Raw genomic sequence first — 23,417 nt, 5'->3', positions numbered from 1 at the left:
ATAGCTTGCCACCGTCTCAAACTCTGTATGTTCGATACCGAATTAATCCTGTTCCCTCCCAAACTTGTTTTCTTCCTTATGTTTCCTATTTGACAATGGCATCCCCATCCTCCCAGTCATTTAGCTTGACACCTTGATGTTACCCTTGATTTCTCCATCTCCTTTTCTTCCATATCAAATTAATTGCTAAATCCCATCCGTTTTATACATGTTACACCTTTCCAACCACCCCCTCCATTCCAGGTATCACAGATGGTTTAAAAAGAAAACATATATATTTCCTGAAATGTAAAGCTGAGAAAGACAGCTAATATTTTGCATGACAGAATCAATATTCAAAATGATCTTAGCAGACTACGGAGAAAGGTGGAAGTTCCTAAAACTGTTTTTTGTTTTTACTGAAAATCATTCACTTACAGAAAAATACACAAGCCTTAAGTGTAGAACTCAATAAACTTTAGATATCGTTGCACCCACATAACTATATAGTTCAAGACAGGACATTTCCACCTCCCCAGAAAACTCCTATATGCCCCTTCCCTTGAATTCTACCCCCTATACCCCAAGTAACTATTCTATCACCATAGATGAGCTTTACGTGTTCATAAACTTTGTATAATTAGAATGTACACTTTCATGTCTGTCTTTTTTCACTCAATATAATGTTTTTGATATTCACCCATGTTTTATGTGCATCAAAAGTTCAGTTTTTAAACTTAGCAGTATTTCATTGAACAAATATGTTTATTCATTCACCTGTTGATACAGTTTGGCTATTTCTAATTTGGGGCTGTTATAAACAAAGTTACCATGAACATTCTCACATAAGTCTTTTTGTGAATATATGCAGTCATTTCTATTGGGCATACGTCTAGAATGGAATGTCAGGGTCGTAAGGTAGGCGTATACTTAACTTTACTACAGACTTGAGAAATAGTTTCTGAAGTAATTGTACCATTTTACACTCCTCCCAACAACGTATGAGAGTTCCAGCTGCTCTATATACTTATCAACACTTAGCGGGAGCTCCCTGGTGGCCTAGTGGTTAGGATTCCGGGCTTTCACTGCCGTGGCCCGGGTTCAGTCCCTCATCAGGACTGCAAGCCCTGCAGCGTGGCCAAAAAAACAACAAAACACAGCATTGTCAGTCTTTCTGAACTATAGTGAGTATGTAATGGTATCACATTACAGTTTTAATTTTCATTTCCCTTATGTATAAGAATGTTAAATATCCTATTTTCATGCCTATTTGAATATCTTATTTTGTGAAATGCCTATTTAAGTCTTTTGTCCACATTTTCACTTGAGTTGTTTGTCCTTTTCTGATTAATTTTTAGGAATTCTTTATATATTCTACATATGAGACCTCTATTAGATAAACGTATTGCAAGTGTTTTCTCCCAGTCTATAGCTTTTCCACGTTCTTAATGGTTTCAGCTGATCAACAAAAGTTTAACCTTTTTTTTAAAATGAACTTCAACTGAGCTACTTCTCTTTTACGGTTAGCGCTTTCTGCAAGCTACCTAAGGTCATAGAGACACTTCTTGTGTTATCTTCCAACAAAGCTTTACAGTTTTAGCCCTCACATTTAGGTCTATGATCCATCTCAAATTAGATCTTATGTATGGTATATGATATAGGGATCATGGTTCATGTATTTCCATATGGTCATGTATTGGCTCTAGCACCATTTATTGAAAAATCTTCCTTTCCCTCATTGAATTAATCAGTCTTTTTAAAAACTCCTTAAATTGCGAAGTCTTATACTTTAGATTCAAAACAATCAGTTGTAAAACTGTAGGATGGGCAAGACCAGTATAATAGCAGTGTATTGGATAATGTGGTTGACTCACACAAAGAAGCACTTCTCGCTTAGCAAGGGAATCTACAAATTTTAGCTGACACATATTCTAAAGTCCTTTGAAGCTTATTGTGACCATGTGATTAAATTCTGGTCGAAGAAATATAAGCACAGTGGAATGTGCAACTTCCACAAAGTGTTTCAAGGGAAGTTTTCTCCTCTTTGCTGGATGGAACCCAGACATGATGGTTGGGGCTAGAGCAAAACATAAGGTGGAGGCAACATATTGAAGATGAAAGAACAAAATAGAAGACGTCTGAGTCCCTGTGGCCATACCAGTCCTGGGCCACCTAGTCAAGATTTTTGAGAAATTTATGAGAACTGTCATCATATATTTGAGAGAGTGGTCTGTAGAATACTTTTTATCCTTCCTTATTCTATATGGCAGAAACAAGAATAAGCTGTGTTGAAGCTACAAGGGGGGAGAGAAAAGCACAGAGAATAAAATAACAAACACACCCATGTAACCATTACCCAGATTTCACATATTTACTTTGTTACATTTGCTTCAGGTTTCTCTCTTTTTTTTAAAGAAATAACATACAGTGAAGGTATGGTGAAGGGTTGAGGCCCCCCAGCACAGTCTTTTCCAAACCCGATCCCTGTCCTTCCTCCTCAGACGTAATAACCCTATTTTGAAGTTCATGTGTGCCTTACATCTCAGAGAGAACTTTAACAATTCACTGGTTCTTCCACCTCTGAGTGCCCCTTAGTTCAGCTTTGGTCTGCCTACAACCAGCATAGGAATCACCTGGGTGCTTGTAAAACATAAATTCCAGAGTCCCAACTCTTGAGATTCTGTTTCAATAAGTCCAGGGTGGACCTTGGGCACTTTCATTTTGAAAAGCACACAATGTGCAAATCAAAGCCACAATAAGATAGCATTTCATATTCACTAGAATGGCTAGAATAAAAAAATACAATAACAAGTGTTGGTGAGGATGTGGACAAACTGAATCCTCACACATTTCTGGTGGGAATTTAAAATGAGGCGGCATTTGGAAAACAGTCTGGCAGTTCCTCAAAATGTAAAACAGAGAGTTAGCATATGACCCAGCAATTCCACTCCTGGTTATTCACCCATGAGAAATGAAAGCATATGTCTATACAAACTTACACAAAAATGTTCTCAGCAACATTATTTGTAACAGCCAAAAAGTGGAAACAACCCAAGTTTCCATCAACTGATGAATGGATAAACAAAATGTAGTATATATAATAAAATATTATATATAATAAATTGTATATATTGTATATAAAATACTATATCTTATATATTTATACAATAAAATATTATTCAGCCATAAAAAGGAGTGAAGTACTGATACATGTTACAACATAGTTGAACTTTAAAAACATACTAAGTGAAAGAAGTCTCACACACAAAGGACACATATTGTATGATTCTATTTATACAAAATGGCCAGAATAGGCAATTGTATAGAGACATAAAGTAGACTAGTGGCTGCCCAAGTCCAAGAGGAACAGGAATGGGGAGTGACTGCTAATGGCTACAGGGTTTCCTTCTGGCAAAATGAAAACTTTCTTAAATTAGATTGTATTATTTTTTAGATTCCACATATAAGTGATATCATAACAGTATGTCTTTCTCTGTCTGACTTATTTCACTAAGCATAATATTCTCTCAATTTTTTATATATAAATTTGTTTATTTATTTATCTTTGGCTGTGATGGGTCTTCGTTGGTGCATGCAGGCTTTCTCTAGTTGCAGCGAGCAGGGGCTACTTTTCATTATGGTGCGTGGGTTTCTTATTGCAGTGGCTTCTCACTGCAGAGCACGGGTTCTAGGTGCGTGGGCTTCAGTAGTTGTGGCAGGCGGGCTTAGTGGCTCCGTGGCATGTGGAATCTCCCTGGACCAGGGCTCGAACCAGTGTCCCCTGCACTGGCAGGCGGATTCTTAACCACAGCGCCACCAGGGAAGTCCCTCTCATATTGTTTCAAATGGCAGTGTCATTCTTTTTACAGCTGAGTAATATTTCGTTTTGCATATATACATAACCATTCATCTGTTGATGGACATTGGGGTTGCTTCCATATCTTGGGTCGCAAATAGTGCTGCTATGAACATTGGAGTGCATGTATCTTTTCGAATTAGTGTTTTCATTTTTTTCTGGATATATGCCCAGGAGTGGAATTGCTGGATCATATGGTAATTCTATTTTTAGAGGTTTTTAAAAATAAATTTATTTATTTGTTTTTATTTTTGGCTGTGTTGGGTCTTCATTGCTGCGCATAGGCTTTCCCTAGTTGAGGCAAGCGGGGCTACTCTTCGTTGCGGTGTGCGGGCTTCTCATTGTCGTGGCTTCACTTGTTGCAGAGCATGGGCTCTAGAGCGCAGGTTCAGTAGTTGTGGCGCACGGCTTAGTTGCTCCGTGACATGTGGGATCTTCTTGGGCCAAGGATTGAACCTGTGTCCCCTGCATTGGCAGGTGGATTCTTAACCACTGCACCACCAGGGAAGCCCTATTTTTTTTTTTGGGTCACCATAATGGTTTTTTTTTTTTTTTTTTTTTTTTTAAATTAATCAATTAATTTTTTTTTTTTTTTGGCTGTGTTGGGTCTTCGTTTCTGTGCGAGGGCTTTCTCCAGTTGTGGCAAGTGGGGGCCACTCTTCATCGCGGTGCGCGGGCCCCTTACTACCGTGGCCTCAGGGAAGCCCTATTTTTAGTTTTTTGAGGAACCTCTGAACTGTTTTCATAATAGCTGTACCAATTTACATTTCTACCAACAGTGTACGAGGATTCCCTTTTCTTCACACCCTCTCCAACGTTTGTTATTGTACACTTTTTGATGACATCCATTCTGACAGGTGTGAGGTGATAGCTCGTTGTTCTGATTTGCATTTCTCTAATAATTAGCAATGTTATTATTTCATGTGCCTGTTAGCCATCTGTATTTCTTCTTTGGAAAAATGTCTATTCAGGTCTTCTGCTCATTTTTTGAGTCGTTTGTTTTCTTTTGATATTGAGTTATATGACCTGTTTATATATTTTGGAATATTAACCCATCAGTTACATCATTTGCAAATATTTTCTCCCGTGGGTTGTCTTTTCATTTTGTCAGTGGTTTCCTTTGCTGTTCAAAAGCTTTTAAGTTTAATTAGGTCTCATTTGTTTATTTTTGCTTTTATTTCTTTTGCCTTAGGAGAAAAATCCAAAAAAATATTGCTATAATTTATGTCGAAGAGTGTTCTACCTATGTTTTCTTCTAGGAATTATGTGGTTTCAGGTATTACATTTAGGTATTTAATCTATTTTGAGTTTATTTTTATATATGGTGTGAGGAAATGTTCTAATCTCATTGTTTTACGTGTGGCTGTCCAGTTTTCCCACCACCACTTATTGAAAAGACTGTCTTTTCTCCATTGTATATTCTTGCCTCTTTTGTCATAGATTAATTGAACATAGGTACATGGATTTATTTCTGGGCTATTCTGTTCCATTGATCTGTGTGTCTATTTCTGTGCCAGTACCATGCTGCTTTGCTTACTGTAGCTTTGTAGTATAGTTTGAAGTCTGGGAGGGTGATACCTCCAGTTTTGTTCTTTTTTTCTCAAGACTGCTTTGGCAGTTTGTGGTTCCATATGATTTAGGATCCAATCCAAGAGCATGGACTATCTTTCCATTTCTTTGTATCATCTTCGATTTCCTTCATCAATGAGTTTTTAGATTATAGGTCTTTCACCTCCTTGGTTAAGTTTATTCCTAAGTATTTTATTCTTTTTTGATGTGATTTTACATGAGTTTTTGTTTTTTTTTACTTTCTCTTTCTGATAGTTCATTATTAGTGTATAGAAAAGCAACAGATTTCTGTATATCAATCTTATATCCTGAAACTTTGCTGAATTCATTTATTAGTCCTAATAGTGAACTGTATACTTTATTTTTTAAATTTTAATATAATTCTTAAAGTTTACTTTCCATTTACAGTTATAAAATATAGCCAATATTTTGAACTGTATACTGTAAATGAGTAGTTTTATGGTATGTGAAGCATATCTTTAGAAAACTGTTAAGAAAGAAAAGAAATATACCCAAGGTAATGCTTATGTATATAGGCATACCTCAGAGATTGTGGGTTTGGTTCCAGACAACCACAATAACGCAGGTATTGCAATAAAGCGAGTTATATGATTTTTTTGGTATCCCAGAGCACGTAGAAGTTATGTTTACACTACACTGTAGTCTATTAAGTGTGCAGTAGCATTATGCCTAAAAGAAACAATGTACCTTAATTAAAAAATACTTTATCGCTAAAAAAATGCTAACCATCATCTGAGCCTTCAGCAAATTGTAATCTTTTTGCAACAGTAACATTGAAGGTCAGTGAGCACAGATCACCATAATGAATATAATAATGATGAAAAAGTTTGAAATATCATGAGAATAACCAAAATGTGACACAGAGACCCGAAGTGAGAAAATGTTTTTGAAAGAATGGTGCCGATAGACTTGCTTGACACACGGTTGCCACAGACCTTCAATTTGTAAGAAACGCATTATCTGTGAAGCAAAACAAAGCAAAATGCAATAAAATGAGGTGTGCTTGTACTAAAGGACACAAACCTGAAGTAGTTCCTACAGTTCTATACTTGGACCTTTTCTCATTTCCCAGGTCCCATCTATTCTTATATGCTGATATGCAAATATACTCCCAAGTATATACCTTGATATCCTCTCTTTCTCTCTTCTGAGTTCCAAGATGCCTACTAAATATCTTCTCCTGGGGTGCCTAAAGGCACCTCAATATTTCAAAATCCAAACCCTCCATACATAACCCAGTTAACCACCACCACAATAATAGTTAACAACAGCTACAACAAACCTTGCTCTATCTCTTATATTATTGCATGTATCATTCAAGCTGAAAACTCCAGATTTGCCTCTAAGTGCCCCCATCCCATTCTTTCTGAACATTTCTCCTGTTAGTCCTCTCCTCTTTAGACCCACTGTTATTGCCTGATTCCAAGCCTTCCTCAATCTGACTCTTACCTGGTCTCCCTGTATCCATTTTAAACCCTGTCTGTAACCATTTCTCCACCCTGCTGCTATAGTGATGCTTCTAAAACACATATCAGACCAGGTTTCTCCCCTTCTAGCTGTACTCTGTTGCCTGCATGGGATTCTGTCTAACCTCATCTCTCACCGTCTCACACACACATCCCAGTGCTCCAATACCTCTCCTCAAGAGAAGTGTATGACTCTGAACACGCACAAAGCACCCTCTTCCCTCATATGCATTCTTCTACACCCAGGTGAACTTTCTAGGAAGCTTCTCTGATATAAGTAAACAGAGTTGATTACTCTGCCATATGACTTCTTCAGGACGGAGTATTGAACTTAGTGTAGCCTCTGGAGTCAGACAGACCTGGAATCTAATCCAAATTATGTTGTTTGCCAGCTATGTAAACAAATGGGAAAAATACCTATCTTGCATGGTTTCTTTCCCAGTCTGCTCTTAAAATACCAGAATCTATAAAATCCTGTTATAAATTTGGTAAGTCATATTCAGTCTAAGGTAGAAATATCCTAAACTTAAAGAAGCAAAAGACTGTCTAAATCATCTCATTTAATTCTATTTAGTGTAAAGCAGTCAACAGATCACTTTATTCTTTGTAGGCAAAGACTAAGTTTACTTGTTACCTTTGGTAACAATAAAGGGAATGTTATAGCTAAAATGTTGGCTTCCTGATTCAATACATATTTTTTATTTGTAGTAATTAATAGAGATACATGGGCACTTAAATCCATAGCTATAACTTTTAAATCCTAGAGTTTATTCATTTTTATTGTTTTATTATATTTAAATATACAAAAAAAGTACAGAGAATAAGATTACAAACACCCAACTGCTCAGTTTTATTATAAACTTTACTATAGTTGCTTAGATTTTGCTTACTTAAAAAAAAAAAATGCAAGCCTATAGCTGCATAATCTCTATAATTAGTAAGCCAACATGAACTCATTTAGACTATCAACCTAAATTATACTAAATTTAAACTGAGAAATAGCTGTGGAATTGAAATTAAGATTTCTAATCCATCCTCATTGAGAAATATGTATAATGGAAGATTATATCAGTGTTTATTAGAGACTTACCCAGGAATGCTGGGTTTTGCCTCCCAATTCATATGTCTTTTTTTTTTTTTTTTTTGGCCACATTGTGCAGCATGTGGGATCTTAGTTCCCCGACCAGGGATTGAACCCGCACCCCCTGCATTGGAAGCGTGCAGTCTTAACCACTGGACTGTCAGGGAAGTCCCTAATATGTCCTTTTATGGGATCTACTTCCTCATCTCTGGGCCCTGCCATCAAAGAACTCAAGACCCAATGGAAATCAGTCCATAGGCGGGGTTGGGCTAATCAGATTCTCTTTCTTTTAGAGAATTTGAGGGTCAAGATGCAGATATTCTAGTCTATCCTCTACATCAACACCAGCTATCATAAGAAAGCAAACCATAGGGACTTCCCTGGTGGCGCAGTGGTTAAGAATCCACCTGCCAATGCAGGGGACACGGGTTCGAGCCCTGGTCTGGGAAGATCCCACATGCCGTGGAGCAACTAAGCCCGTGTGCCACAACTACTGAGCCTGCGTTCTAGAGCCCACAAGCCACAACTACTGAGCCCACGTGCCACAACTACTGAAGCCTGTGCGCCTAGAGCCTGTGCTCTGCAACAAGAGAAGCCACCGCAATGAAAAGCCCGCGCACCGCAACGAAGAGTAGCCCCCACCTGCTGCAACCAGAGAAACCTCGCATGCAGCAACGAAGACCCAACGCAGCCAAAATATAAATTAATTAATTAATTTTAAAAGATGCACTTAAAAAAAAGAAAGCAAATCATAAAGTAAAATGCACATATCTCTTCCATTCTTTAAAAATCTGTTGCCTATTATAGAAGGGTGCGGAGGGATGGATTGGGAGTTTGGGATTAGCAGATGTAGACTATTATATAGAAAATGGATAAACAACAAGGGCCTACTGTAGAGCACACAAACTATACTCAGTATTCTGTGATAAACCATAATGGAAAAGAGTATGAAAAAGAATATGTGTGTGTGTGTGTATCTGAATCATTTTGCTGCACAGTAGAAATTAACACAACATTGTAAATCAACTATACTTCAATAAAATAAAATCTAAAAAAAAAAAAATCTGTTGACTATTATTAAAACTCCTTAGCCTAAAATAACCTGGTCTCTGCCATTACCTCCTCTTCAACCTAGCACCCAACACTCATATCACTGTGTTGTGGATTAAAGATGACCCTAAATTTTCTGCCAGTCCTCTCAATGAGAGGTGGGATCTGTTTTTCCTTCCTTTGAATCTAGAGTGGCCCTATGACTTGCTTTAATTCAACAGAATGCAGAGGGAGTAAAGCTGTGTGACTTTTGAGCCTGGACCTTAACATAACTGCAGCTTTTGCATGCTGGGAATGTTCCCTCTTGGGAGTCCAGTCTCCATGCTGTGAGAAACCCAAGCCAGGTAGAGAGGTCATATGTAGGAGACCCTTGACGCTCAGGTCAACAGCCTCAAGCTAAGCTCCCAGCTGACAGCCAACGTTGACTGCCAGCTATGTGAGTGACCCACTTCGGACATTTCTGGCCAGTTGGGCCTCCAGATGATGGCAGCCCTTGCTGACACCACTTTGGAGCAGAAGAACTGCCCTACTGAGCCCAACCAACTACAGTCATGAGAGTTAATAATAAGTTGTGGTGGTGGTGGGATGGGTGTGTGTGTGTGTGTTTTAATGTATATAACTTTTATTTTTAAGAACAGGTTTAGGTTAACAGAATTAAATAATTAACTGAATGATTACAAAGGTATATCTTTTTTAAACAATATCTTAATTACAAAAAATAAAACAGAAGGGACAATATAAATAAATAGCTACAATACAAAATATGTCAGTAAATCCACACTAGAATGGAAACGCCCCAGTAACATAGAGTCCCACTATGGAATAGCTAGCCCAGGCATTAAGAAACTGATCACTGCATTCAGAAAGTCAAAGCCACAATGTCAGATAAAATAGTACCTGTTCTTAGATTAATGTGACAGCATAAGCACAAAAATACTAAATAAATTAAGTTACATGAGTCTCTCTCTAAGAGAATCGTGCCAATGAAGTTCATGCTCCCAGCTTTGGATTTCTGATACGGCATCAAAGACTTTTTTACAGAACATAATTTTCATACTTAACTTCTGAAAATGTATAACAATAAAACAGATTCATGGGTAACTGTGTTAATTCTATTCAAGTTTCTCTCTCACAGACCCAGCAGGGAAATTAAATAAGTCCTGAAGTAGTCCTTGGGAAAAATATAAGGAATAGTCACTGTGCCTCCAAAGGATATATTCAGGGGCTTCTGAAGTTTTACATTAATAATAACTCCGTCAATTTGCTGTCCTTCAGCATTTACAATAGAAGCTTTCACTAAAATAGCAGAACTCTGTTTGAGAAAGTGATTAGGTCACACAAAATTATACTTAGTGACCATTCAGGGAAAAAAAGCTAGTTCTAAACTAACGTGAAATTTAACATTCTTTTTTCCTGCTTCCACTTAAAATTCTTGCGGCTCCAATAATCAAAAGAAAGAAAAATCACAGTTCACTGAGGCAGCTCTGTGTGTCAGCACCCAGCACGGTTCCTGGCACGTAACAGATGCTCAATAAGTATTTGCAGAATTAATGAGAAGAAAAGAGGAGGGGGGAAAGGGAGGTAAAAAAAAATAAGCAAGGAAAAATGGAAAGAACACTTGTACGTAACTATAGATTCATCTATGGCCATCCTACAGCCAACTGTTAGAAACAATCCTCTGCTTTTTATCTTTCTAGTACAGACACAGTCTTCTAAACTCAAGAGATTGAAGTGTACATCTCCTAACTCTTGAAGAATATATAATCCCCAGTCCATCTCTGAATTTAAACAAACATCTCTCTCCAAAAAAAAAAAAAGCTATGGAAGATGTTGCAAAGTTTCAGAGAATATTTCTTCAAAAGGAGCATCAAAATTCTCCAGGAAGACTTCCTTTGTCAATCCAGTCCGACCATAAGCATCCCTCATTTCTGTCTGTACAACACTTACATGGGTATTTTTAAAAACTGCATTGACCCTTTCATTCACTTATTAGCTTTCTTAGCACCTTCTCTACAAATGCAATTCCAAAACTTCCCCTTAAAAGGAAATCTAAACTCGTCATTTCCAGTCCTCAATCGTGCACTCTAAACTCTCCAAATAACAATGACTTCTATTCCAGAGGCAACATGAAGAAAAGCTGAACCCCACTTTCTTTCTTTCCTCCTCTAAATATCTCTCCACCACCAGACAGGAGTCAGAGGAGCAGGGTTCAGGCCTGAGCTCAGGCACCACCACAGCAGCAAAGGCCAGCCTCACTGATCCCCGGGGCTTCCTTCCAGCTCACGAGCCTGGTGAACCTCTTCCATAAACACACTCTGCCTTCCTCCACTCATTTCTTTCCTCTTTTCTCAAACAGGCATGGGCCTCCTCCATTAAAAAAATCTTTCACTTGAACTAGTAATGCCTCCTTCTCACTTCATTTACTTCTAAATTTCCTACAACTGGATAGTAGACTACAGCCACAATTCTTACTTTTTTCTTTATCATTTCATTTCTTTTTAACCCATAAAATTAGTTTCTCATCCTCTTACTCTTGCAGACCATTAATAAATTCCTTTTAAAAACTTTCTTATTATGGGGACTTCTCTGGTGGTCCAGTGGTTAAGACTCCATGCTCCCACTGCAGGGGGCGCAGGTTCGATCCCTGGTTGGGGAACTAAGATCCTATGTGCCGTGCAGAGGGGCCAAAAAAAAAACTTTCTTATTATGGAAAATTTCAAGTACATACAAAGTAAATACAAATGAACCCCTACGTACCCATCACCAAGCTTCAACAGTCATCAACATTCTGTCATTCTTCTTTTTTTTTTTTTTTTGAAGATTGATTGACTGCTATGTTGGGTCTTCGTTTCTGTGCTAGGGCTTTCTCTAGTTGCGGCAAGCGGGGGCCACTCTTCATCGCGGTGCACGGGCCTCTCACTATCGTGGCCTTTCTTGTTGCGGAGCACAGGCTCCAGACGTGCAGGCTCAGCAGTTGTGGCTCTCGGGCCTAGTTGCTCCGCGGCATGTGGGATCTTCCCAGACCAGGGCTCGAACCCGTGTCCCCTGCATTAGCAGGCAGATTCTCAACCACTGTGCCACCAGGGAAGCCCAACATTCTGTCATTCTTGTTTCAGCCATATTTCCATCCATTCTCCATCCCTATTTAATTATATTATTTTACAGTTTTCACAGGGCAATTGTACCTGGAAAGTTGTAATTTTTATTGTAAATGTAAATTATAGAATTATAATTTTGACAAATGGATATACCTGTATAACTCACACCCCTATTGGACATAGAACGCCTCCATCCCTCCAGAAAATTTTCTTGCGTCCCTTCTCTTTAATTAATTCTTCAAAAAACAAATCCAGATGCATTTTCTCAGTTACCAATCTCCTTGGCTTCTTAGCAGCATCTGACAGTACTGATTCTACCTTTTTCTTGAAATTTGCCTCTTGATTTTATGAAGCAACAGTATTCCAGTTCATCCTCAAGTCATGTCAGCTTACTGCCAAAATACACCTCAAGTCTGTCTTCCTCCACATCAGTGCAGGACGCTAATCCATCTTCTCTCTCACCTGAGTGACTGACTACGACTGTCTTCTTTCTCACTGGTCTCCCTGCTCCCACTCTTGCCTCTCTCCAACCCATTCTCCACACAGCAGCCAGAGCGATCTTTTAAAAATGCAATCATATCACGCTACTCTCTAACTTAACACCCTTTAATGGCCTTCCTTGACTAACCTAAGCTTGTCCTCCCAGTCACCCTATATTACATTATTTTATTTTCTTCATGGTATTGACCATAATCCACAATTACTGTCTTTATTTACATTTGTTTCTCCCACTGAAACATGACCACCTCGAGAGTAAGAAGCCCGTCTTTTCTATTTATTGTTGTGTATCCCCTAATAAATAGCACATATTCAAGAATTATTTATTTTTTTAAAAATGGATACACTTCAGTATCGTTTTGTAGAAAAGTCCCCACTTTTTCTCAAAACCAGTTACCTTTCCTAACTTCTTTCTGTTAACAGAAAACCACAAATTATGTTACCATAGTACTATGATAAATTCCTGTATTAACATCAAATCATTCCGAATATAATAAGATTTTAAACAAAGAGAAGCAGAAGAAAGAAAAAAGTCATAAAAACATAAACTAAGACTGATGAAAACAAAGTTATAATGTGATTTTTAAGAACAAAGCATCGGGCTTCCCTGGTGGCGCAGTGGTTAAGAATCCGCCTGCCAATGCAGGGGACACGGGTTCGAGCCCTGGTCTGGGGAGATCCCACATGCCGCAGAGCAACTAAGCCCGTGCGCCACAACTACTGAGCCTGCGCTCTAGATCCCACGAGCCACAATGACTGAGCCTGCGAGCCACAACTACTGAATCCTGCGCCTAGAGCCTGTGCTCCGCAACAAGAGAAGCCACCACAATGAGAAGCCCGTGCACTGCAATGAAGAGTAGTCCCCACTCGCTGCAACTAGAGAAAGCCTGCACCCAGCAACGAAGACCCAATGCAGCCAAAAATAAAAAAAGAACAAAGCATCTACTTAACTACAAGTATAAAAGGAATATTCTTTTATTCTTTAGTCTAACTGATTCTAAACTGATAAAATATTCAATAACTGAAAATCAAGAAATGCAATCCTTCCTCCCCTGCTCCCAGAAAGAAGGTAGAAACTGAATCTCTGGTACAATTAAATATTCTACATTGGTCTAGTTACATGCTTGTCAAGCAACCTTCCAGTTACAACTTAGCTTTCCAGGGAGAGAATGTACTAACCAGAAGATCCAAGAATCCAGTCTTCCTTAACATTGTAGTTCATTATAAATTAATTAATTAGGGTCTTGGGGAAGGGTCTGTGCATACTATAGAAATCCTGGGGTTTGTGTATTTTGGGTGACCTGGGTGTGTGTTTGGGGGAGATTCCTAGAGTGTGTCCAGATGTCACATATTCTGACTCTCCCTAAATCAGATTTAGGATCTAGATGAGTCTGATCAAAGTCTATAGGCTTCTCTTTTGGCTACAGAAAGAAGGAAGAGATCTGGTGAGGGGGAAAAAAACAAACAAGAAGACAGGATGACATCTGTCCTTCTACCTAACACATGGACTGCAGTGAGGGGGGATTCAGAAAGAAGCTGAAGCATCTTTCACAAGGGACCCTGAGACTCAGGGCACAAACCGTGCTTCTCTGAAGCCCAGCCCACAAAGCCCAATAGAGCAGAGAAGGGGGTGGCCTCTCTAAAACTTGGTGAAGTGTTTGTATGAGGCCAATAGGCAGTGAGGACTGATCTGATGGGAACCCACAGATATTTTTTTTCTGTCTTTTTTGTTTTTTTAATAATTTATTGATGTGAAATCCACATAACAGAAAATGAACCATTTTAAGGTGAACAATCCAGGGGCATCTGGTGTATTTACAATGTCATACAACCACCGCCTCTATTGAGTTCCAAAACATTTTCATCACCCCAAACAGAAACCCCACACCCATTAAGCAGTCACTCCTCATTCCCCTTCCCCTCAGCCAATCCCTGGCAGCCACCAGTCTGTGTTCTGTTTACAGATTTATCTATTCTACATATTTCATATAAATGGAATCATACAATATGTGACCTTTTGTGCCTGGCTTCTTCCAATTAGCATGATGCTTTGGAGGTTCCCGGTGACATCTGACCCCTCTCCACTTTTGCTCTGGTGAAAGAATAAGCTTTCCCACAGAGAGTACCAGTAGCAGTGGCAGCAGAAAAGGGACAGCCCTCAGGAGGGTTCAGAGCAGATAACATGCTGGGCACTGCCCAGGACACAGTGTGAGATACCCTGAGAGCTCCCAGGAAGGGACTAGAGACAATTTTGACAGGAGAAAGAGGGATGTGAAAGTGATACCGAGGGTTCCATATGACCAGGAAGAGAAACAGCCAAGGAGACTCTGGACATGAGGCCAGATATAGACAGATATAGATAAACACATACATAACTACTTATACACAGGTGACAACGATAGCACTCATTTAAGCTTTAGCTTGAAAAACCAAACCAATTACCATTTAAAAATTTATAATTAAAAGTGTCTAAAAAATTATCAGTGATACCTCTGTGTAGCAGGAATAAGGGACAGACTTTTACCTTTTACCTTATACACTTCTGATTTGTTTTGATTTTTAAAATAAGTACATACAACTTGCATAATAAAACCTTAAAGTAGTCTACAAATGAATCATAAATTTTTCTATGAGTTCAGATAAATTTGTTTTAAATTTGTCACCGAGTGCAACAAAAATGGATATTGAGAAGAAAAAAGATCCTCTCAACCTTAGGTTAGGTTCTAATTTAAATCAATCAAATTTCTAAATTCACCTAAAACATAACACCCACTCTACTCAATCACTGCTCCTGTTGTTTAATTTCTGCTCAAATTATTTGCACCTTCAGTAATTCACTGACCTTGGAACTGCTTTCTTCCGATACTTCTCCCTCATTGGTCTGCATGGGAACAGACTCTGTGCAAAACTCTGCAGAAACACACAAATACTGCCTGAAAGAGGTAAGAAGAGAAAAAAAACACATAAGGAATTCAGTGTGGAAATTTGTTTTCTCAGACTATACTGAAATTCTGTCACTGAGACCATAGATACTGTGAAGCAATGACCTTAAGTAATGTGTGTGTGCGCACGTGCACATGTGTGTGTGTGTGCATGTGTGTGTATGTGTATATACACATGCATCCTAGATAAGAAAGGAGGGAGAGAGGTAGGGAGAGAGTTTTCCCCACGTTAGGGGAGAATAATTAGGACAGGTTTCAGACACTGGAATATTAAACAGTTCTAGATGTCTTTCCTCTTTTTGACTTTTGGCAGAGGTAATAGTGAAAATCTTCGGCAATTCATACAGTACAAACACTGACCTGTCAGAAAAGAGGCCGCCCTAAGTAAACTAGGGGACCAGTTGTTATGCTGTAGCAGGTCATACTGTCTGGCTATTAGGCTAGGCTATTGAAAGTATCTGGGTTTCTTGGGTTTATAATTTATGTTCAACATTTATGGTATTTTATAACTGAAATTAAGGTGTACTCTAATGGTTGATCCCACCTTTTTACTTTAAGAAAATCTGCTTAATAAAATAAATGTCAGTTAATTTATTTTTATATGAGAACAGACTATTCATAGGGCAAGACAATAAAAAGTAGTAATTTTTCCTCTAAGAAGATGAGTCCAATAAAAGTGTTAAAATTTTACGAATTAAAATGTACCAAAAAGAAACTACTAAAAGTTTATGCAACATTCAAATTAATTCATTAAGTACGTAATTATTAAGGAATAAGTACTCAAACTGATACAAAACAAATCTCCATTATAATACAGGTATGAATATTTCAAAGCCTTTCAAATATTTCAAAGGGCTCATAGCTACAAAATATGAAAGCTAAAAAGACGTTTGACAGTGAATCCTTTTGGTGTGCAGAGAAATCTTTATGAATACAGCAGGTGTGGGGACCTCGCAATCTGGTTCTGGTGCAGGCTTCTCAATAACCAAGACCTAAGGCCAAAAAGGTATTGAATATTTCTGGAAATCTGTTTCCTTACCTGTTGGGTGGGAAAGGGTATCGAAATACCTACTGTGCTCACCTAATAAGGATTTTTGGGAACCAATGTGTATTTATGTAATGAAATGTAAAATTGGTACAGTGGAAGCCCCTTAACCAACACCAATTCACTCACTCCACGTGAACCGACACTGTCCATTCCCTCTGTAAAATACACAGCTGATGCTCACAGCAAGTGAAACAGGCTTTCTCTAGTTGGTTTTGTCCCTCACCTGTTTATGACAGTTGTGCAGAAGCAGAATTACTCTTTCTATAAAAACTAAATTGACAGCACTGGAAAAACTCGGTAACATAACTAGGAAGATCTGGTATACAAATTGCTTCACAAATGTCTTTTAAGTTCTCATTCTGCTTTACTGAAATAGAGATTGTATTTCATAGATGATACATTACAGGCATAGCTGACCAGGAAAGACACCCCCATTATTTCTGTGCTGTTTTCGTTTGAATGCGCTGGAAAGAGGAACGCTTCTTCCCCTCTCCTGAGGTTTCACTCCTGGCTCCACTCCATCCACACATTCCACCCCAGTGGAGGTGCAGGATCTTATCTGAATGGTGAGTTCAGAAGGAGAAACAAGGTATGTGAGCTCAGCCCCTTCTGTCTCTTCCCTTCGGAAGCCAGCTGTCCCCCAGGAGCACGCACTGTGCTCCACTCTCATACCCATCAATACAGGTCCCTCACGGTTACCTGTGACAGGTAAGTCTGCTGAATTCTGAGCTTCACTGTTAAGACTCTTGCCCGCAGATGTAAGCTGCATTCTCCAAAACAGCTTTATTAGTAATAAAGATGATATTTTGGTCTCCCAAATGCCCTACTCTTCTATTTCTCAATGGTATAGAACTCAGCCTAGGGAAAAAGTGCTATTTATTAGGTCTCTCAAAGACCTAAATCTGGCACATGAGACTAGAGTCTTGATTAATAGACATGAAGCAAAATTTGGGGAGAAAAATACACGTGAAATTTCTGAGGCTTCTGTTGGGCCCAGGACTTTGGGCCTTGGTCTTTTGTGAGAGGGCAAAGTGCTTTGACCTTATAGAGGTTTACATTAGTCCACATGAGTTTTTACAGTTATATACTAGCTTTTAACTACTGAGGCCAAATTAGAAGTTTATAAAGCATAGGGGGGCTCCCCTGGTGGCGCAGTGGTTAACAATCTGCCTGCCAATGCAGGGTACACGGGTTCGAGCCCTGGTCCGGGAAGATCCCACATGCCATGGAGCAACTAAGCCCGTGCGCCACAACTACTGAGCCTGCGCTCTAGGGCCCACGAGCCACAACTACTGAACCCACGTGCCACAACTACTGAAGTCCACACGCCTAGAGCCCATGCTCCACGACAAGAGAAGCCACCGCAGTGAGAAGCCCACGCACTGCAACGAGGTGTAGCCCCCGCTCGCCTCAACTAGAGAAAAGCCCGCGCACAGCAATGAAGACCCAACACAGCCAAAAAAAAAAAAAAAGACAATTTTATAAAGCATAGGCCACACTGTATTTTGACCTTAGTGTAACTGTAGTTATGGCAACTCCGTCTTCAGGTATGTGGCTGTTTCTATAGAGACAAGGCTGCATGCACCAGGCAGAGAAGCCTGAGCAAAAGCTTGGGGGCTTCGCCGGCCTCAGCAAAGCAACAAGCCACAGTCAGTCGTGGTGGCAGCAGTGGTGGTGGTGGTACTGAAAGCTCATCTAAATGTCAGCTGTGCAAGTGGCCTCAGCATACATCAGCCACTCTGGCCTAGCAAGCAAATGCCAGCTGTGCTGGCCTCAGCAAAGGCAATAGGGCATTATCAGGCTTGGGTGGCTTCAAAGTACAGAAGGCTGTTGCCTGACCTTGAATTATGCAGGCACAGCTTTTCCTAAGCAGGCATGGCTGAGGCAATGATTAGACTTTAGGGAAAAGAGACTTTCTTCATACAGGCCTTTTAGATATTTAGCGAGTGTAACAATTACTTGCTGTACATAAGCTGCAAGGCAGCTGAATTTCAAACAGCACATGCGCTATAAAACCAGTGAAGTTCTATGTTTAAATTGTTTGTTCTAGGCTTATATAGGCAATTCAAAGGGGAAATGGAAATTGAGAGGTTTCTCACTAAATGTCATACTGATGTCCTTTATTTAATTTGCTCTCTCTCTCTCTTTTTTTTTTTTTTTGGTTGATTTTGAACTATCCTTAATGTTTTTCAATGTGTTTCTTGAGAAAGCCTCTAAGACATTCTTGTTTGAAGTCATGGCTATAGTTGTGTCTAATGGTCTAAATCAGTTTTACTGCCCTTTTGACAAAAAGGAAGGTGAATAAAGCAGGTGACCGATAGTCTTGACCTGGCACAGTGCTTCAGCACACACAGGACAGGCCTCAGCAGACATTAATGAGCAAATATGAGTAATGTCATGCAGCCTCTGTGCTCGATCTTCTCTAAAGAAGTTGGCAAATATGTTAATATTTTCAAAGTCCTCCAGGATCCAGCCCTCACCTGTCTCTCCAGCATCATCGGCCAAGGCCTTTTTGATCACTTTGTTCCAGCCATAGTGAACTACTTACAGCTTCCCAAATATGCCAGATTGTTTCAGGTTTCCATGTTTTTATTCATATTACTCCCTTGGCCTTTCCTCTCCCTACTTCTCATTCGAGACTCAACTTTTATAAAGTAATTCCTGTCCCATCTCTAGGCAGAACTGGTGATTCCTTCCTCAGTGTTCCCAGTGGATCTTGTTTGAATTTTATTATAAGATCTGTAACACTGTATTGGGTTTATTTACTTACATTAATGCCTCTCCTATTAGATTATCAACCCTTTGATACCAGACACTATTTCTCATTAATCTCTGTATTAACAGATTATGTAAAACTGTGTACCCAGCATTTAATAAGTATCCAATAAATTTCTATGTAAGAATGACTGAATTAATCAACTCAAGTCTTTTTTGTTTAAATTGCAATAGGTATTTATTCAATAAATATTTACTGGGTCCTCACCACATGCCAGATGGTGCTGGGCTAGTGTGGTGTAGTAGAATGAGCTTTGGCTTTGAAGGAGCAAAACCATTATTCTTTGTCATTTCTTAGCTGTATAATCTTGAGCAAGTTACTTAACTTTCTAATCTTCATTATTTTCATCTATAAAACTGGTCAGGAGGAGGTGCTACAAGAATTAAGTTAAATAATAGGACTTCCCTGGTGGCGCAGTGGTTAAGAATCCACCTGCCAATGCAAGGGACAAAGGTTCAAGCCCTGGTCCGGGAAGATCCCACATGCTGCGGAGCAACTAAGCCTGTGCACCACAACTACTGAGCCTGCGCTCTAGAGCCTGCAAGCCACAACTACTGAGTCCATGTGTCACAACTACTGAAGCCCGTGCACCTAGAGCCCGTGCTCCGCAACAAGAGAAGCCACCGCAACAAGAAGCCCGAGCACCACAACAGAGTAGCCCCCGCTCGCCACAACTAGAGAAAGCCTGCGTGCCATAGTGAAGACCCAACGCAGCCAAAAATAAAAAAATATAAATGAATTAATTAATAATAATAATATACGTATAGCACTCAGCAACGTGTCCAGAAGCAGCCAATAGGCACTACAAAAACCGTTCCTTTCCAAGAATTCTCAAAGGGTTTACAGACTAGTAAAGGAGACAGATACAAATAACTCTTAAAATAACGAATGCTTCATTGCTGTAACAACAACGCGTGCTCTTAGAACACAGATGAAAAAGAAATTCTGCCAGGAGAGTACAAGAAGGAAGAGTAAATAGTTGCATTCCTCTCCCCTCATCCAAAATCTAAGCAAAGAGAAGAGCATCCATTGAGGCACAAAGTTGTGAAAAATAACTTCATGTCTGGGGAACAGAACATGGTCTGGTAAGGTTTACAGATAGGGGTTTACTGAAAAAGAAGCCAGAAACATTGTTTGGGATTAGGTTTTGGAGGGGTTTGTAGGATGACATCTGCAGTGACCGGGAGCCACGAGAGCTGTTTAAGCAAAGGTGCGACGTGAGCAAATCTATCGTTAGACGCTGACTCTGGCAGCGCGTGGACTACAGACCGAAGGGGGCAGGGACCGGAGGCAGAGAAGCGAGGCTACACTCACGTAAAACTGTGAAACTGCTAAATCGAAGAACAAATTCTAGCTTCATAAAAGGATGAGGCACCAAATGTCAGTATCAAACGAAATACAGGTGTTTTTAAAGGGACCTAGTGAAGTGGAAATGCAAAAAGGGCTGGTGTGATGGCCACTTTAAATACCCTTCTGTAAGAACTCTGGAAAGAAGCATTAATGTCAAAACATACTTTTCTTCTTTTTAAGATGAAGACTCTCTCATTTCACTGCCAATACGCGGTGGAAATAGATTTTAAAAACTTACCTTTGACAGTATCCTGGGGCAACACAAGCCCGTGAAGATGAGTCTAGACTACATTCAGTGCAAAAACCAAAACCCTGAAAAGAGAAGAAAATAACAATGAGCCTCATGCTCACAGCAAGATGCCATGGTACAAATCCAGGCTTCTCCACCTACCAGCTATTGACGCTTAGGCCAGTGGCCTAACAGCTCAAGCCTCAGCTTCCTCATTCAACATTGGGAACAGTAACAGCACCTTCCTCATAGGGTTCTTTGGAAGTTTAAATGAAATATGTGTAAAACACTTAACACAGGGCAGGGCACCAGCCACATGCTCTATAAAGGTGAATGGTTTTTAAGAATGTTAACTGAAATACTTTCTGAAGAAACATGACAACCGATGTTAAACCTTTATTATTTATTTAACTTATTTGTTCTACCAAAAAATACCAAATTGCTTTTTCAACTTCTCCATTTGACATGAGGCTGTCTCATAATCACTGTAGATTCAATACATCCCAAACTGCACTCTTCATTCCCTGTGCCCCTGTACTACCCCCAGACCCCATTCTCCTGTCTCCACTGTCTCAATCAAGGGTATAACTGGGACTTCCCTGGCGGTTCACTGGTTAAGACTCCGTGCTTCCACTGCAGGGGGCACGATTTCGATCCCCTAGTCAGGGAACTAAGATCTGGCATGCCACGCAGCACGGCCAAAAAAAAATAAGGAGAGGGTATCGTCCTCCACCCAGGTGCTTGGGTCAGAGCCTCAGAGTCACCCTGGATTTCTCACCCCACCCCAGTCCTCTCACAGTCCTTCAGCAAGTCCTGTCATTCCTGCTTTCACAGTATGGATCTCAGATCCACCCATAACTCTTCATTTTCACTGTTATCATCATTCCTTACTTGTGGAGGCCTCTTAGCTGGTGTTCCTGGGCCTACTCCTGCGCCTCCCCAATCCATTTCTAATTAATTACTGGAATGGCCTCTTCAAAATCAAATCAGATGATAGCAAGTTGCTAACAAGTGCAGTGAAAATGTTATTTCATGATGGAATGTTTCTCTCTTTATATATATGTGAAATATATACTCATATATATACAAATATATATGAAATGACAGCCATTTATTAGACATTTAGAGATCCCAGGCCAGTCCCTTCATTTTATAATGGCAGGAACAAATGCTAGAAGGATATTCTGCTCAACATGCTACACTGTTGTCAGAAAGAGGTCACTATTTGGAAGCGGGCCCCCTAGTTGATTTCAACTGGCCCCCTAGGTGATTTCACAATCAACTTAATGTTTCTGTCCAAGAAAGCACATTCCACTTCCCATGGCTACAGATTATAAATTATAGCTTTAGTCCTACATTTGAGGTAGTGTTTTACTGACTCTCGAAAGCATTTTGCTGCCCTCTTATCTATCATCATCTCTACCTTAGCTTATTTTTTTAAGTGTTTGAATAAATAAATCTCAGACGGAATGGTGCTGTGATATTAGTGACATTTTAATTATTATCTTTACCCTTCTATTATACACACTGTTATCCCAGCAACCTTCCTTTCTAAAAAGCCAATTTCACCTTTGAGCATACCACTGCCAAAATTCAGTCAATACCTACCCACTACCCTCAGGGTTAAATTCAAGATCTCTCTAGCCCCATCGTCACTTCACATTCTAGTCACATAGACTGCACAGGGTTTCCTTGCTCACTAACGTCTCTGAGGGCCCTGTGCCTAATTCCCTTCTACTCCTCTTTTTTTTTTTTAAATAAGGGGTGCTACTTATTTATTTATTTTTGGCCGCATCGGGTCTTAGTTGCAGCATGTGGGATCTTTGTTGAGGCGCGAGGGCTTCTCTCTAGTTGTGGCGCACGGGCTCTCTAGTTGAGGCACGTGAGCTCCGTAGTTGCGGCATGCGGGCTTAGTTGTCCTGTGGCACGTGGGATCTTAGTTCCCCGAACAGGGATCCAACCCACGTCCCCTGCATTGGAAGGTGAATTCTTTACCACTGGACCACCAGGGAAGTCCCCCTTCTACTCCTCTTTTAAGATCTGCCTCAGCTGTTAGCTCCTGATAGTTTCCTGTACCCTTCTTGGTTGCACTAAGTGTCCCTCCAAATACCATATAATACTGGTAATATCCATGGGTCTGTTTTCTTCACACAACAGAACTCCTTGACAACAAGGACTATCTATGTCTTACATTAACTTTGAATTTGGTATCGGGTAGGAGTTCAATAAACATAAGCTGAACTGAATCCTGATGTGATCCCAATAACTCAGTACTACAGTGTGGACGCTTCCACACTGCACTGGGGAAAGCTGAAGAAGCTAGTTGCAACTTCCAAGATGGGCCTGGCCCTCACAGAGGATGTAAACCTTGTGGTTACGTGTGAAACTCAGCACCTCAGAGAAAGACAGGATTCTTAAATTTTTTCTCAACTGCAGACTATCAAGATAAGCCCG

The 23,417-nt window shown here is 39.8% G+C and overlaps 1 protein-coding gene across 1 annotated transcript in view; it reads right to left on the bottom strand.

Annotated features, from left to right (window-relative positions):
- TNRC6B (trinucleotide repeat containing adaptor 6B) overlaps positions 1–23,417 on the bottom strand; it is a 250,794-nt gene that overhangs the window by 166,407 nt on the left and 60,970 nt on the right. The window contains 2 exon segments of the mRNA XM_036865529.1: positions 15,461–15,551; positions 20,973–21,046. Coding sequence (XP_036721424.1) covers positions 15,461–15,505 — 45 coding nt within the window. The 5' untranslated portion in view covers positions 15,506–15,551; positions 20,973–21,046.

This window comes from Balaenoptera musculus, chromosome 10 (assembly GCF_009873245.2).
Source record: "Balaenoptera musculus isolate JJ_BM4_2016_0621 chromosome 10, mBalMus1.pri.v3, whole genome shotgun sequence".
Classification (NCBI taxonomy): domain Eukaryota; kingdom Metazoa; phylum Chordata; class Mammalia; order Artiodactyla; family Balaenopteridae; genus Balaenoptera; species Balaenoptera musculus.
Note: the sequence above shows the minus strand (reverse complement) of the source record. Positions and strands in the feature narration are given on the sequence as shown.